Source organism: Marmota monax, unplaced genomic scaffold, assembly GCF_021218885.2.
Source record: "Marmota monax isolate L192 unplaced genomic scaffold, Marmota_monax_Labrador192_F-V1.1 WCK01_AAM20220418_F8-fsc00195, whole genome shotgun sequence".
Taxonomy (NCBI): Eukaryota; Metazoa; Chordata; class Mammalia; order Rodentia; family Sciuridae; genus Marmota; species Marmota monax.
In genome coordinates this window covers 2,857,353-2,872,312 of record NW_026691979.1, presented here as the reverse complement: position 1 = coordinate 2,872,312, position 14,960 = coordinate 2,857,353, and the positions used below count along the sequence as shown (strand labels likewise).

General features: G+C 43.6%; 1 protein-coding gene across 4 annotated transcripts in view; it reads right to left on the bottom strand.

The window, feature by feature from the left end:
* Positions 1-14,960, bottom strand: part of Erich1 (glutamate rich 1) — a 78,570-nt gene that overhangs the window by 12,499 nt on the left and 51,111 nt on the right. For 3 of the 4 annotated variants that reach the window (XM_058580272.1, XM_058580283.1, XM_046446615.2), the window contains exons 4-5: positions 6,840-7,304; positions 3,511-3,705 (exon numbers count right to left, since the gene is read on the bottom strand). In XM_058580272.1, coding sequence (XP_058436255.1) covers positions 3,511-3,705; positions 6,840-7,304 — 660 coding nt within the window. Of the gene's footprint in view, positions 1,124-3,510; positions 3,706-6,839; positions 7,305-14,960 lie in introns of all 4 variants that reach the window. The other variant, XM_058580295.1, reaches the window with a different exon arrangement.

Genomic DNA, 14,960 nt, shown 5'->3' with positions numbered 1-14,960 from the left:
TAAATAACATACAGCCTAAAAACAAATGTTTACTATTAAGATGTTTACAGTTTGGTCACAATGTACAGAAATGGTGAATTCAACTATTATCTACAGTTGCAATCTGTAGGTTTGTAAAAGAGTTTACATTTTCTGACGGTGGACAAAGAACTGGGGGTGAGGAGAGGGTGATATGCTGAGGAGGTAGGAGGTGAGGATACAGAGTTGTTATACCTTGGGAAGTGTGAAAGAGAAATCTAAAGAGGAAGATTAGCAGCAGGAAAAGGGAGAGGAAGTAATTTTGGGTAGACACGTAAGTGGGAAGACAGTAGAGTATATAAAACAAAAACACACATATATATTAAGAAAAATAATAAATGTTAAAATATTGTAGAAATTGGTGGGACAAAAGAAAAAAAGAATATACAAAACTGTAATACACTATTCTGCTATCCCAGTCCTCAAAATCCTAATTCATGCAAAGTACTTGGTTTTGCGTATGTAGGGGAGACTAGAGAGGAGAGGGAAAAAGATCTGTAAGGAAGAAGCAGGTATTGTTTTGGCTGGAGATCAGTGTCTTTACTGCTTCCCTTCTCATCCAATAGGTGGGTCATCTGTGGTCATCCGTATCTCTGCCCTCAGGATGGTGAAGGTAACTGGGGTGTCACTGTGGGGTAGTGGCTGCTGGGGAGAGGGGGAGTTAGAAACTGGGTACCTGGCCAGCCAGAGTTCCGACCTGGAAGGTGCCCCCACTGAAGATGGTGATGAAAGTAGCCCAAGACGGAGGTGCTGCTTTCAACCATGAGGTGTCAGATCAGGTAGGGAAGCCGGGCAATGGCGTCGGACGATGAGTTCAGAGGGGATCTCTGTGGCATGCAGCACGTGGCTGCTGGCTGACTTCAGAGCCTGTGTGAAGTTCTCGGTGCAGGCAGGCTACCGTGCATAGGGAACTATCTCTGCCGTCGCAGAGTCCCAAGATGGTGGCAACTGGGAGAGCCCCACTAGATGGGGGTACGTACGGGGTGGTGGAAAGCTGCCAGGTGTCCTGCGTGGGAGTGGCGTTCTTGATTTCTGCTCGGGTGGGTGGCTGAAAGTTCTGTGTAGGGTGCTGCAGCTGATGGTTTTGCTCAGGTACCTGGCAGTCCTGTGTGGGAAGTAGTTGGGAGACCTACTCTGATGCTGAGGCTTGGAACCCTGGACAACATGGTGCTTCCTGCTTGGGGGCAGGAATATTGCTCGCAGAGAAGCAGTATTCTCACTACTTGAATCCCAGGTCACAGAGTGATACAGAATGCTGCCTCCCTGGGGCCGCCATCTTGGATGCCCCAAGCATACAGTTTTAAACTCTGCTTTCAAGGTAACTGCTAACCTGTAAGGAACTGGCTTGTCCTACTGTTTGTTTCAGTGTTGCCATTCCAGAGTGGGCTGTCATGAACCGAATCCTTCTGATGCAGAGACTTTTATGATCTTGTCCTTTTGTTTTCTGCATTGCCACAGCTGGGAGGTGCTAACAGACACAAGCCAGCCTGGTGGCCGACTTGTTTCAGGAACAGCTTGGGCCTTCTGAGGGCCGGGCCCTCAGTCAACTCTGCGGCTGTGATGGAGCAGTGAGGGCAGCACTGGGCACTCCAGCAGCCGCGAGCTTTGGGTGGGTGGCAGGCCAGAGCAAACGAGCTGAGGGGATGCTCTTTCCCTCTGTGCAGGTGGTCTACTGGCAGTCAAGAGCCGGCTATTCTTCTACCTGCCCCTTGAGCCGACTGCCTCCTCTAGTCTCATCCCTGTCTTCCCCCTAGCCAACCCTCCTGGCTGGTCATCTTTGTGCCCTCTCTCTCCTGACTTCCTCTCCACCCCTCACCAAGGACGTCTTCGTCACTGGCCCCTCTCTGCTGTGTTCAGGTGATCTCCACTCCTCACCTGGATGTTCCTACCCAGGTCTCCTGACAGGGCCACTCACACCAAACCGACTACTTCTTCTTTGCCTACTTGTTTTTCCCACGAGCTAAGGCCAAAGCACCCATCTGCCCTCCCCCACCCGACCCCACCCACACCCAGTCAGCCAGCAGATTCCACTGCTTTCTCTCCATGATCTGTCTGGACATTGGCCACACCTGTCCTTCGTGCTACTTCACCCTGGCCCATGCTGTGGTTAGCTCTCACCAGGGCCATTATCACAGCATCCCCAACTCCTGGTTTCTGCTCTTGCCCCCTTGGTCTAGCAGCCCAGAGACCTGGGCACTCAAAGCCGTCTAGAAACTTCCTGTTTCTCTCTGAATAAAGGCTAACACACTGTCATGACCACAAGGCTGGTCAACTCCCAAGCCTGTCATCTGTTCTACCCTCTGTCCTCTGTGCCACCACACTGGCCTCCTCACTGTTCCTTACTGTGGCTCCTTTTTGCTCCTAACTCAGGGGGCCATTCCTGTCTCAGTCTACGCTGGCTACAAGAACACCTGCCTCTATGTCTTCCTCCTCCCTATTAGCCTCTTACCCACGAGAACTGCTACGTATTTTACTTAACTATCTGACTCATTTTGTCTTTCCCACTAGGATACAAGCTCCTGAGAACAGACGCTTCATCTGCCTTCTTCACTGTTGAACCTGGGACCCGAGCAGCTCTCCACACAGGAGGGTAAAAGAGACACTGTTCCTCTACAAAGAGGGAACTCATACACATGGGGTGGCACTACTGCTATCCCAAACTAGAGCGACCTCTTCTACCCACGAATCAGCGTGCATTGCTTCTGGTACTTGCATGCTTATGCCCTAATGCGACTGTTCTTTTGTTCCCTGGCTTGACTTGCTATCTGGCTTACAGGATGTGAGTCTTGATTTTAGGTGTGCTGTGATTTCAGCTGTCTCCTATCACGGAAACCTGTGTCATTCTGTCCTGTAACTCCTCACAGCAACCTGTAGTTCCTCTTGCTCATTCACTCGAGTGAATCGCCCAGAGCCTCCTCAGCATTGGATGGGTGCTTGGATCTCACTATCTGGAGATTTCTTAATTACACCCACCATGGCCCATGGCCCCACACATGGCACTGGGGAGACACGAACATAATTGGTCCAAGCATGTGGCAGTTTGTATGCAGTGGTATTGGAGAAGTACACAAAAGAAAAGTCACCAAATCATCCAACACCCTTTCTCACTGGGGGGGGGGGTGCAATAATGCACCAAGATCTTTGGTGGGTCAGAAAAAAAATCTACCTTCTGCAAACACAGCAGAAGAGAAGGAAAAGAGGAAGAAATGACTTCTTCCACTTTTTTTTTTTTAACTTAGGAAAATTGGCTCTAAGAATTGATAGCTTACAAGTCTGGAAAACTAGATGGCATATATATTTCTGCATATACTATGAGAAATACTTTTACATCAAGCAGAGGTACAAAAAGCCTGTATCTCCATGGGATTCTATTCTTCCAAACCATATGTGAGTTGTTGTATTTTCTAGTCCATTGCTGTTTTGGTGGGTTTTCAGAGGAAAACCTTGACAAGTGTATTGGAGCAGCACAATAAATAATGGCTCAGTACTTACCGGGGGGCATCATGCAGTGCTCTGGGAACATCTCCAGAGCATGCTCCAGTCTCTCAGTGTCTTGCAGAAGCAGCAGCGTTCTCATGTGATCCAGAATGGACACATCGGAGGGAGACATGCTGCGAGATTCAAGACAGGTGAGCAGCTCTTTAGCACTCTCTGCTGAGACAGCGGAATCTGTGTCTTGGGCAACACCTGGAAGAAGTCAGCATTACTGAGAAATACAGTCATAGTTTTGTTTCTGTAAGCTGGAGACAAATTCTTACCTTTTAAAGAAGCCTCAAACATACATTCCACCTAAAATGAGACTCAGGAATATAGAAAGCTATCAGGAGAGAGAATCAGAGATCTCTGACAAGTGAATAAAGATAAGAGGCGTCCACTATTTGAATGACAATGAAAACCTGGATCTGTTTTTATGTCTGATTTTTAAAAACATCTTCCAAGTATGACACAAAACTCCATCATGAACACCAGGCAATAAAACCAAGTTCTCCCCAGCCACGTCATGTCTTTAAAAACCAGAGCAAGACCACTGACCATTTAGGTTAATCAAGGAGAATCATTCGTGCAGGGACCTACCTTCTCTTTTATCTGCTGAAGGCGTGCAAGTGGTTTAGGTGTTGGTCTTGTGAAGACAATGTGTGCTTTTTTCTGGTTGCTTCTGAAATTTTTATCACTGCTTTTCAGCTGTTGGACTACAGTATGCTTAGGTGTGGTGTTGGCGTTAACCTTGCTTGAGTCCACATAACTGGCGCAATCTGTGACCGTCTCTTTTTATCATTTTGGAAAATCCCACTATCCTCTCTAGATACAGCTCCTGGTCGGTCCGTCCTCCTCAACCTTGGATTCCAGCTACATTGACGTCAGACCTCATTATGTCCATGTGGGTTAGGCTTCTTTATATTTCCCATCCTGACACCCTCATCCTGGGGACTTTCTTTGACCTTTCCCCCCAGCTGCTAATTCTCTTTTATGTTGAATCTGATCTGCTTTTAAATTCATCTTTTAGTTATGAATTTCAGTTGTCATATTTCTCAGGTCTAGAATTTCCATTTGATGGTCTTAATGTTATCTAATGTTTTTCATTTTTTCACTTGAACATCTTAATTAAAGTTGTTTTAAGTCTCTTGACAACATTATTATCATGCTCTCTGCTACTCTCTAGGTGGGGTTTTTTGGTTATGTCTCTTGGCATGCTGGTAAATGCTCATTTAAAAAATCACAAAGGTCTTGGGTAATATTTTCCTCCAGAGAGGGCTCAGCCTTTTCTCTGCTATGCAGAGAGGGGAGGGTCAGTATGACCCATCAAGGATGGGACCCACCAAGGGAAGGATGCACCTCTGCTCGGCCTGGCTCTGAGGACACAGCCTGTGGAGCCATGCTCAAGTGTGGAGTGAACTCCTGCATGCTCAGATTCTCAAGATTACCCAGAGGTCCTGTTACCTTCCACCTCCAGCCTCAGAATTTGGCAAAGGTTTTCAGGGAAACCATCAGTGTCAGGCTCTATTCTCTGGCCTCTTTTCTCACTTGTTTCTGAACACTCTACTTTGATGAATACTCTACTGGTTTGTCTGCCCTCTACCCACCAGGCTCCACTGGATCCTTTCCGCAAACCCTCAAATGCCCCACACCCAAGAAATGGCAACTACCTTGAAGGAAAAGTTGGCTATGGATGGTGGCTCACCTCCCCAGGGGGTGTCTGGGATTTTGTGTTCTTGGAGCTGGTTTCCTCTGAAGCTTTTGTATTATTTCAACAGATTTAATTTTTTTTTTTTTTTTTTAGAGAGAGAGAGAGAGAGAGAAGAGAGAGAATTTTAATATTTATTTTTTATTTTTCCGCGGACACAACATCTTTCTTTGTATGTGGTGCCGAGGACCGAACCTGGGCCGCACGCATGCCAGGAGAGCGTGCTACCGCTTGAGCCACATCCCCAGCCCAGATTTTTAAATTTTTAATCTGTCTTTTCTACTTATTTTTGGTCCAACTACTAGTCTGCTACAAGCTCCTCTATAATATACAGAATGAGATGTCTACTGAGATCTCCAGAATCCTACCTCTACTTGTGTCCTTCTAGTAAACTACTAATAAACATGCTGAAGAGAAAAGGTGAATGTCACCTGCAACCACCTCCTGGTTAAAACACATCTATTAAATGGTATTTTTTTTAATCACTCTTTAAATCAGTTACTTACTGCTCACATTATTGTATGGCCAATATTTCTTGATTTGTAAGAACACTGTCAAATGTCTTGCTGGCATTTGGATCTACTAAACTCACCACACTCCCCCAGATCTCCTAGCAGTATCATCCAAATAGGAAAATGGCTGGTTTGGAGTGCCTGTGTTCTGGGTCCAACCACACTGTTGTGTGGTTAGCACTGGCTTCTTTCTAGTCCTGAGTTCTGTTGTTCAGAAAGCCTTATGCAAATGTGAGCAATTGTCCTTGGGAATAACTCAATTTTTATTTTTCATATACTCTATCAATACAAATATTCACTCAAAAAATGTTTATTGAAAACAAATCAGTAAGTTACATGTGAAAGAGTAAAACACATGTGTCCTAAGGAGAGAGTTGTGCTTCTTTTACTTCTCTAATAGCTTATGAACAAACAGAAAATCAAAATCTCCAAACTGGATTTAACTTTATTTAGAAAAACACTACTGAAGGGAAAGTGAGGAATAAGAGATGGGTAAGTGAAAAATGAAAGACTGAGACAGGCAGAGATACACACGAGAGGGTTCATTTGTCAGAGCTGACAATAAAGGCCATCTCTCTGTAGAAGAGAGAGGCTAAACAGGCGTGAGTTCTGGGACTTTTATGGGGAGGCTCAGGAGTGGGGTCCTAATGGGGGTTGGTTAGGGGTTGGGCTGGTATGAGGGAGTGGTGAGCCTTTCTCAGAAATGCCCTTGGGCGGGAAAGCGAAACATTTTCCTTAAAATGGCTGTCACTTAAGATGGCCATCCAGATGCTAAGGAAGGACCTTATAACTATACAACAGGAATGCTTCCCAAACCTGATTTTGGAGGAATGAAGAACGCAAGCCCATCCATGCCTGGAGCTGCTGCTCCCCTGCACTGGCGGTGCTGCTGCTCTAGGCAATCCCCCTTAGGCCACAAGGAGGAACAACACAGCACAGTAATGTGCTAGTTCTGCTCTCTGGTGGAAAGAATGCAAATTTTCTGATTTTTTCCTTTGAAACTAATTGTTTACTTTGAATTTTCTAATGCATTTTACACTACAAATGTTTAAGTATTTTACTATATTTTTTTTTTCCTAAATATAAAGTGGATGGTATTATTCAAAGGAAAGCAGGAAAAGACATACCATCATAGAAATACATTTCTTGTGTTGATTTCAGAAAGTTCAGGATGCCCTCTGCCTTTCGACTGTGAATCTCAACGTCTTCCTGGGTGGTGGCCGCATCTTCTTCTTGGCTGGCCTCTGCTGAGGCGGCCTCCTTGCTGTCCTGGACTCCTCGTGTAGCACCCCTCAGGTCGTCCTGTTCACTGCCGCTCTCCTCAGGCTGGTACAGGAAGCTGACACCAGTGGCCCTGGTTACGACGCCAGCTGCTTTCTTCCTTCTAATTTGCCGCTTCTTTTTTAGCTTCCTTTTCTTATTTTTGCTCATTATGGGGCCATCTGTCGGCTGTGGCTGTATTTGTTGTAAAAGATTCTGCTGTTTCTCTAATTCTGCCAGTTCTATATGAACATTATTAGGATTCTTAAATTTTTTCTTTAATTTATGCTTTCTAATTCTTCTTCTTTTTGATTGACCATGAGGATCCTGATCTGTTTTAAAAAATAATCATATAAAGAGTTTTCAATGTACTTGAACCATAACAAACGTATTAGGTTAGCGCGGCAGGATGGTACCTGCCCATAATACCAGCGACTCTGGAGGCTGAGGCAGAAGGATCGCAAATTCAAGGCCTGCCTGGGCAATTTAGGGAGATCCTCAAAATAAAAAAATTAAAAGGGCTGGAATGTTGCTCAGTGGTGGAGAGCCCCTGTATTCAATGCCCAGTATTAAAACAAAACAAAGCAAAACAAAACATGTATTAGGTAAATAAATTTTCATTGGGATTTTATAATTTTAGTAGAAAAAGAATCTAAATTATTTGCTTCTGATCCTCAACCTTTCCTTACAATAATTATGCTACCAAGATCCTGGGATTGAGCAGTCTACATATTCCCTCCCCCAAAACAAAGTCACATATAGACATATACACACAGCTGTTACAATTATGACACCTAGCATGTTTTTAAGGATATAAGAGTTGATGTTTATTAGGTGTAAAATTTCATTCTGATAGCCATAGGAAAATTTTCAAGAATTTTTGTACTGTTTACATTTTAATAAAAATCATTCAACTTTTTACTTGCAAAAATTAGAAAACAAGCAGTCTTTGGGTAGAAAAGTCCTGAGATGTATTATTTGCCAATTTTCCTGATATAAATATTTCCAGTATGACTGATTGCAAACTGCCACTGTGACACCACAGAATGGAAAAAGAGATTCACACCCGAATCTCATGTGCTGGTGGGAGCAGCACCTCACTTGAAGGGTGCCAGAAGTAGAAAGGAGGGAGGGAGGGCTGGGTTGGGGCTCAAGCGGTAGCACGCTCGCCTGACATGCACGGGGTGCTGGGTTTGATCCTCAGCACCACATAAAAATAAAAAAAATAAAGATGTTGTATCCACCGAAAACTAAAAATAAATATAAAAAAAAAAAATAAAGGAGCTCCGGAGGGACACACCGCTCGATGGGGGTGGGGTACAGTGTCAAGAATGGGGCACAGCGATCCAGAAGGGCACACAGTGTCAGCCAGAAGCACCAGTAAGGAGAAATGTGGATGTATAAGTCACTGTTAGCAGAAGGAGGGTCTCAGATGAGTGGATCAGGCACAGTTCACAGATGGAGACACCAACAATCAAGGGTGCATCTGGAAAGGAAGAAAGGGTGATGTACAATCCTGCACATGTGTGCCCCCTTGAAGGTCGCCAAGCACGCAGAGCTGATCCCTACCGCAGTGTGAAGGACACTCATGCCTTCTTCAGGCCCTGTCGGAGCAAGTCAGCCTCTGCAAAGCTAGCCACTGCACTTTGCAGTGCTTGGGTTTTCAGACAACTCTCATTTCTAGGAAGTTCTTGTTCAATTTTCTAAGCCACATCTTACCCCATGACAGATCCCTATGAGAAATCAAGATTAAGTAATGTACATGAAATTTTTGAAATACTGTATGAAGGCCAGATATTTTTAGATTGGACAAAAACATGTTTTCCTATGATTTCTACTGAGTTTATACTAATTTCCCTTCTGAAATCAGAATATGTCTAATTTGTCTTCCATGTTAAATTCTTCAAAGCAGCTCTCACAATCACCCAAGTTTTCTCAATAAACTCAACAGGGAGCTGCCTGGCCAAGTGCTAGGGGACAAAGCTGTGGTCACAGAACACAGTGCTCTTCCCCTGCCTATACATGTCAAGTCAGTATGCAGCCTGTCTCCCATCAAGCTGACTAAGCAGGCACATCATGCTTACATACATGCGATGCATACTTTAATATCCTCTGAACTCTTCTCTCATCTGACACAGATGGCCCTCTCCAGCTTTGTGTTTTGTGGCATTGTCAGATCAGACACTGTGTGACGGGAATGAATGATGACTAATTCCACTGCTATTTTTGAATGAGAGTTCCCAGTTTTCTCCTGATATACTTAGCAACCGTATCTATGAAACCTACTGCTATCTCAAACTCGGCAGGAAGCCAAAACTCCTTCTCATAATATCATGATACAGGATTATGGTCCAACACATAATTAGTGTATTTCATTGCTTTCCTTCAATCACCAATGGATTTTTGAATACAGTATTTCCCATTTCATCTGCAAGTGTGAGTATCGGTGTCAGGGACCTGCTAATAAGCGCAGCTGGCAAACGAATCCTGGGTGCAAATATCTCTGAAAAAAATATTCGACCCTTGAGATGGTCTAAAAAATACTAATATTAAAAAAACTTTATTCCCTAGGTTCAGTTTTGAAAAGACAAAAATTTCTTTTTGTTGGTGTCTTTTTAAATAAAAACATACTTTACTTCATTAATTTGGATGAGAGATTCCACGAGTGTTTCATAACCCAAAGGAGGCCCAGTGGGGGTCAGAAGGAGCTCCCTGACACCCACTAAGGAGAGCAGTTGGAAGCAGCTCTGGGATGCTCTCCACACTTTTCCCTGGCTGGGACAGCTCCCCAGCCACGGAGCTCACGTCAGATTCATTCTGTGTGGCTCCTTTTCTCTTTTTAAGGGGTCAGACTGTAATATAAAGGGTTGGCCTATTGAGAATGATCATACTAATAATCTATTTTAAAAAGACTATAAATCAGACCTCAAAAAGTGGACGGGGCAAAAATGCTCTGGAACAATATTTATCAATTTTCTCATATAAATTTGTGTGGGCACTTAATATTAATTTATTTTTATTATTTTACTTATTTTTAAATTTTTTTTAGTTGTAGATGAACACAATATCTTTATTTATTTTTTATGTGGTGCTGAGGATGGAACCCAGTGCCTCACATGTGCTAGGCAAGTGCTCTACCACTGAACTACAACCCCAGCCCTATTTTTAAAAAAATTATTTAAAAAAATTTCTATTATTTTACTATAATTTTAATACACCTTTAAAAAGAGTTCAAACCAAGGAACTTAGAACTCACACTCAAAGACAAATTACACACATTGCTCTTTAAAAGTAACATCTCAGAAATACTCAGGTGGCTCCATTGTAATGTGTAGGATGAAGTCCAGTGATTCTATTTCTAGGCTAATAAACGGCATTTCTCTTTCTACAATTAAAAACGTGATAAAAACATCTGTTTTGTATTAAGCATGATCAAGTGAATAACATGGAAAGAAAACAACATTAATCAAAAACCAAAATCTGTTCAAAAACAGAGCAGTGGAGAAGATAAAATAAATAGAAACCAAAGACCTCATTTTATAAATTCCATTTACATAATGGGACTCAATTTCCATTTTTTTTTTCGGGGGGTGGGGTGGGGTGGGGGGGTGGTATCAGGGATTGAACTCAGGGGCACTTGACCACTGAGCCACATCCCCAGCCCTATTTTGTATTTTATTTAGAGACAGGGTAGCACTGAGTTGCTTAGGGCCTTGCCCTTGCTGAGGCTAGCTTTGAACTCAGGATTCTCCTGCCTCAGCCTCCCAATCTGCTGGGATTACAGGCGGATTACAGGCGTGTGCTGCCAAGCCAACTTAATATCCATTCTTAAAGAAATGTTTACCTCAAAGATATACTGCTGTCGAGTTCTTGATGAGTAAATACTGACTTGGAGGCCACAACAGGCTACCTCCCTGATCACCACAGATGAGGAGATGACCCCACACAGCAACAGGGACCCTCCACTCCACCTAGTGTTGCCAAAAGCTCGGGCCTTGTCCCTGATGCCAATCCAATAATGATGACACAGTTTCGAGAAAAAAGGAAAAAGAGTCATTGCTTTGCTAGCAAAGGAGAAGCACAGAGGACTTCTGTACCAAGGGCTGTGATTCTGCCATCAGCAGAATACCTTTATTTTATTTATTTATTGTCACGTGGTGCTGAGGATTGAACCCAGGACCTCGCACATGCTAGGCGGGCACTTTACCACTGAGCCACAACCCCAGTCCAGAAGGGGGGGGGGGTTAAAGAGATGATTTAAAGGCTACATTCCACGTGTTCTCTGTTGGTGTTGTAATTCACTTGTAATTTGGGAGACAGTCATTTCTGAGATCTTTTGGTGCCATCCCCAAAGTCTGGATTACTTTGTTCCTATGATAGGTATAAAGTCAAGGACAGATAACACTGCCTAAAATGGGGAAGAGAAGTAACCCTGTTTCCCTTGAGATTAGGAAAGGGTAGAGATTAGGTAGGAGCATGGATAGAGGAAGAGAAAGAAGCATCTTAAAAAGACAGGTCGCAGGGGCAGAGCAGTAAGGGTTATATTTAAAGCACAGCGTGGACTACTGTTATACCACCACTAAGCCACACCCCCAGCCCTTTTAAAAAAAAGTTTATTTTAAGACAGGTTCTGGCTAGGTCACCCAGGTTGGCCTTGAATATAAATCCTCCTCCTCACCCTCCCAAGTTGTTGGATTACAGGTGTGTGGTACACACTCCCATTGGCATTTAAAGTACTGTTCTCCATCAATTCACAATAACTTCCCAGTTGGGCTTTGGAGGATGGATGGATAGACATGTGGAAAAAGCAAAGAAGAAATAAAAGGTTTGATGCTCAATGACCTAGAGATAAACTCAGGCTGTTTTTAGGTGAATGTGAGTTCCTCTCTCTTACCAAGACTTCAGCATTATCCCTTTTCAGCCCAGCCACATCCAGCTTTGCCTAGAATTCCTTCTAACCCTTCATAGGCTGCCATTCTCTTCCCAGCCGAGCTCCTGATTAGCTTTCTAGTCAACATGGGCATCATTCCCTGGCCTCCCTCTTTTCTATGCACCAGATCAGTGCCTCCCCCAAGCCCAGTTATCATCATTCCAAGGTTAAGATCTATGTGACTCCTTTGTTCTCCTGTCTGGCCACAGGGAGGATCACAGGGTGCTTGGGTAACCTACTATCCACACCGGACAGCATCAAAGGCAACACCAGTACAGAGTCTTTTTGAGAATGAAAGATGGGTAGATAGAGCACTTAGTCATGCTTTATTTATAGCATGTCGGAATAAGGGGGTACAACAGAGTTGTGTGGCTCCAGTGTAGATCAGTGAGCCAGATTCTAGCACCAGTCTGAGATGCAGTGACCAGGGCCTCAGCTCATGGGCTGTGGAGTGGGAACACCACAGCCCCAACTGTGCTGCAAGCTCCTGGTGGAACCCTGAGTAGGTTGAGTCACGCAGCTCCAAAGAAAGGTTAACACAAAAGGCCCAGCTTCTGGCCCGGGAGAGGCCCTGTCCTCACCCACTTCCTAGGGCCGACACTGATGACTGCCCTGCAGCTTCCCAAGTGTGCGTTTGTTTCTTTTTTTCTTTTTTAAACTCTGCCCACTCCCACCCCATCCATGCTGGGGTTGAACCCAGGGGCTGGCGCACGCCAGGCAAGCACTCTACCACTGAACCACCCCCATCCCAGCTTCCTAAGTTCTGCCAATGGGCCCGAGCAGCGAAGAAGGAAAGAAAAGTAAAGAAAGCTTAGCTTTTTAGATGCCGGGAAGGTCCCTGCAGACACAGAGTCAAGGAAAAAGGACACCTAAAGCTTTATTTAGACAACTGAAAGCCGCTCTCTGGTTCTTCCTTCCTACTGAGGCCAGCTCTAAGGCACATGTGATCTTGTGAGGCAGCCTAACACTCTGCACTGCATCTGCCAGCTCCCTTCTCAAGTGACTTGCTCCAGTGTTTGGAGGCATACGACTCAATTCTTCACACCAAGAAAACGAAATCTACAGGAAAATGGGCACGTGGAAAGCAAGGATGGGATTTACACAGAGGTCTGACTACTTACAATCTGAGAAGCACACAGTTTGAAGACTCCCCAAAACACACCTCCCAGACATGCTAATTTTAAAAATAATCTAAATTTCTCAAAATTCTCTGAGACACTAATCATCACCTACATTCTGATGAAATGCTGGAGTAAGAAGCTGTACCATGTTATAATAAAACAGGCTCCAGTTACAGAGATGATTTAGCTTTTCGCTCCCAATGACATTGAAAAAATACAAGGAATCTTAATAGTATAAAAAAGAAGTTGGGTTAAAACACAAGTCTAGACACTGACTTTTTCATGATTTTAAATGTGGATGCCTGGTGGCAGTTAGAAACCATCACGGGAAAGATTGATCTGTCATCAGAAGTGAAGTGTACATATCTGCTGTGAGCTAGGTATTCACTTTATAAATACTTGATATGTATGCAGTCAAATATATATTACTGAATCATTTCATAAAGATCGGTTCTGTAACAGGGGTTCATCTGATGGCTCTGACTACATCCGCTGTGGCTTGGAAACTTACACTTTTTCTTCTTTTTCCCAACTGTCTTCTCCCGGATCTTCTCGTCTCTGACCTTCTCTGACCTTCTCCCAGCCCTGATCTTCTTTTCCCTCATCTTTCCTTTCCTCTCTCATTTTCTCTGAATCACCTCTTTAAAAGCCCCCAGTTTCTGCTGATGGGCAGAACCCCAGCCTTTGGGACAGGGGTCCTCTGTGTTTCCCCCTGGCTAGCAAATAAACCTTTTCCCCCCTTTTCCTTAAGACTATGTCCTCATTATTGGGTTGGCATCAGAGACAAGAACAGAGCTTTCGGCAACAGTTCCTCCTCAACAGACACTACACAGAAGAAAACAAGCCGTCAGCAAATACATGAAAAAGTGTTCAACGTCTCTAGCAATCAGAGAAATGCAAATCAAAACCACTCTAAGAGTCCATCTCACTCCTGTAGAATGGCAGCTATCAAGAATACAAGCAACAATAAACGTGGGCGAGGATGTGGGGAAAAGGCACACTCATACATTGTTGGTGGCACTGCAAATTGGTACAAGCATTGTAGAAAGCAGTATGGAGATTCCTCAGAAAACTTGGAATGGAACCACCATTTGACCCAGCTATCCCACTCCTCGGTGATACCCAAATGTCTTTAAATCAGCACGCTACAGTGACGCAGCCATATCAATGTTTATAGCAGCTCAACTCACAATTGCTAAACTATGGAACCAATCTAGGTGTCCTTCAACAAATGAATGGATAAAGAAAATGTTTTACACACACACACACACACAAAAAAAAAATGGAATATTACTCAGCCTTAAAGAAGAATGAAATGATGGCATTTGCTGGCAAATAAATGGAGCTGGAGAGTATCATGCTAAGAGAAATGAGCCAATCCCACAAAACCAAAGGTTGAATGTTTCTCTGATATGCAGATGCTAATTCACAATAAGCGGGGTGGCTAGGGAAGAAGAGAGATACTTTGGATTATTTAGAGGGGAGTGAAGGGAGGGGAGGGGGTATGGGAGTATAAAGGATAACAATGAATTGGATATCATTATCCTATACACATATATGATTGCATAACTGGTGTGAGTTTATATCATGTACAACAAGGATGAGAAATTATACTCCATTTATGTGTGATGGATCAAAATGCCTTTTATTGTCACGTATAACTAATTAGAGTTAATAAAAAAAATCTTAAAAAAAAATTAGTTCTTCCATTTTTTCCTAAAAATATTTTGATACTGAAATAATCTTTACCTTTTCTATGTTAGTTTCTAATAGGCTGAAATTACATGTATTCAGGAAATGTGTTCATTTGTCCTGTTTGTATATTTGAGTCTTGAAAACTAATAGACACATAATGGCAGAGTGGGCAGGCAGTGCCTCACTGATAAAACACTCTGATGTGTAGTCTATGAAACACTCACATTTATATTTGTTAATTT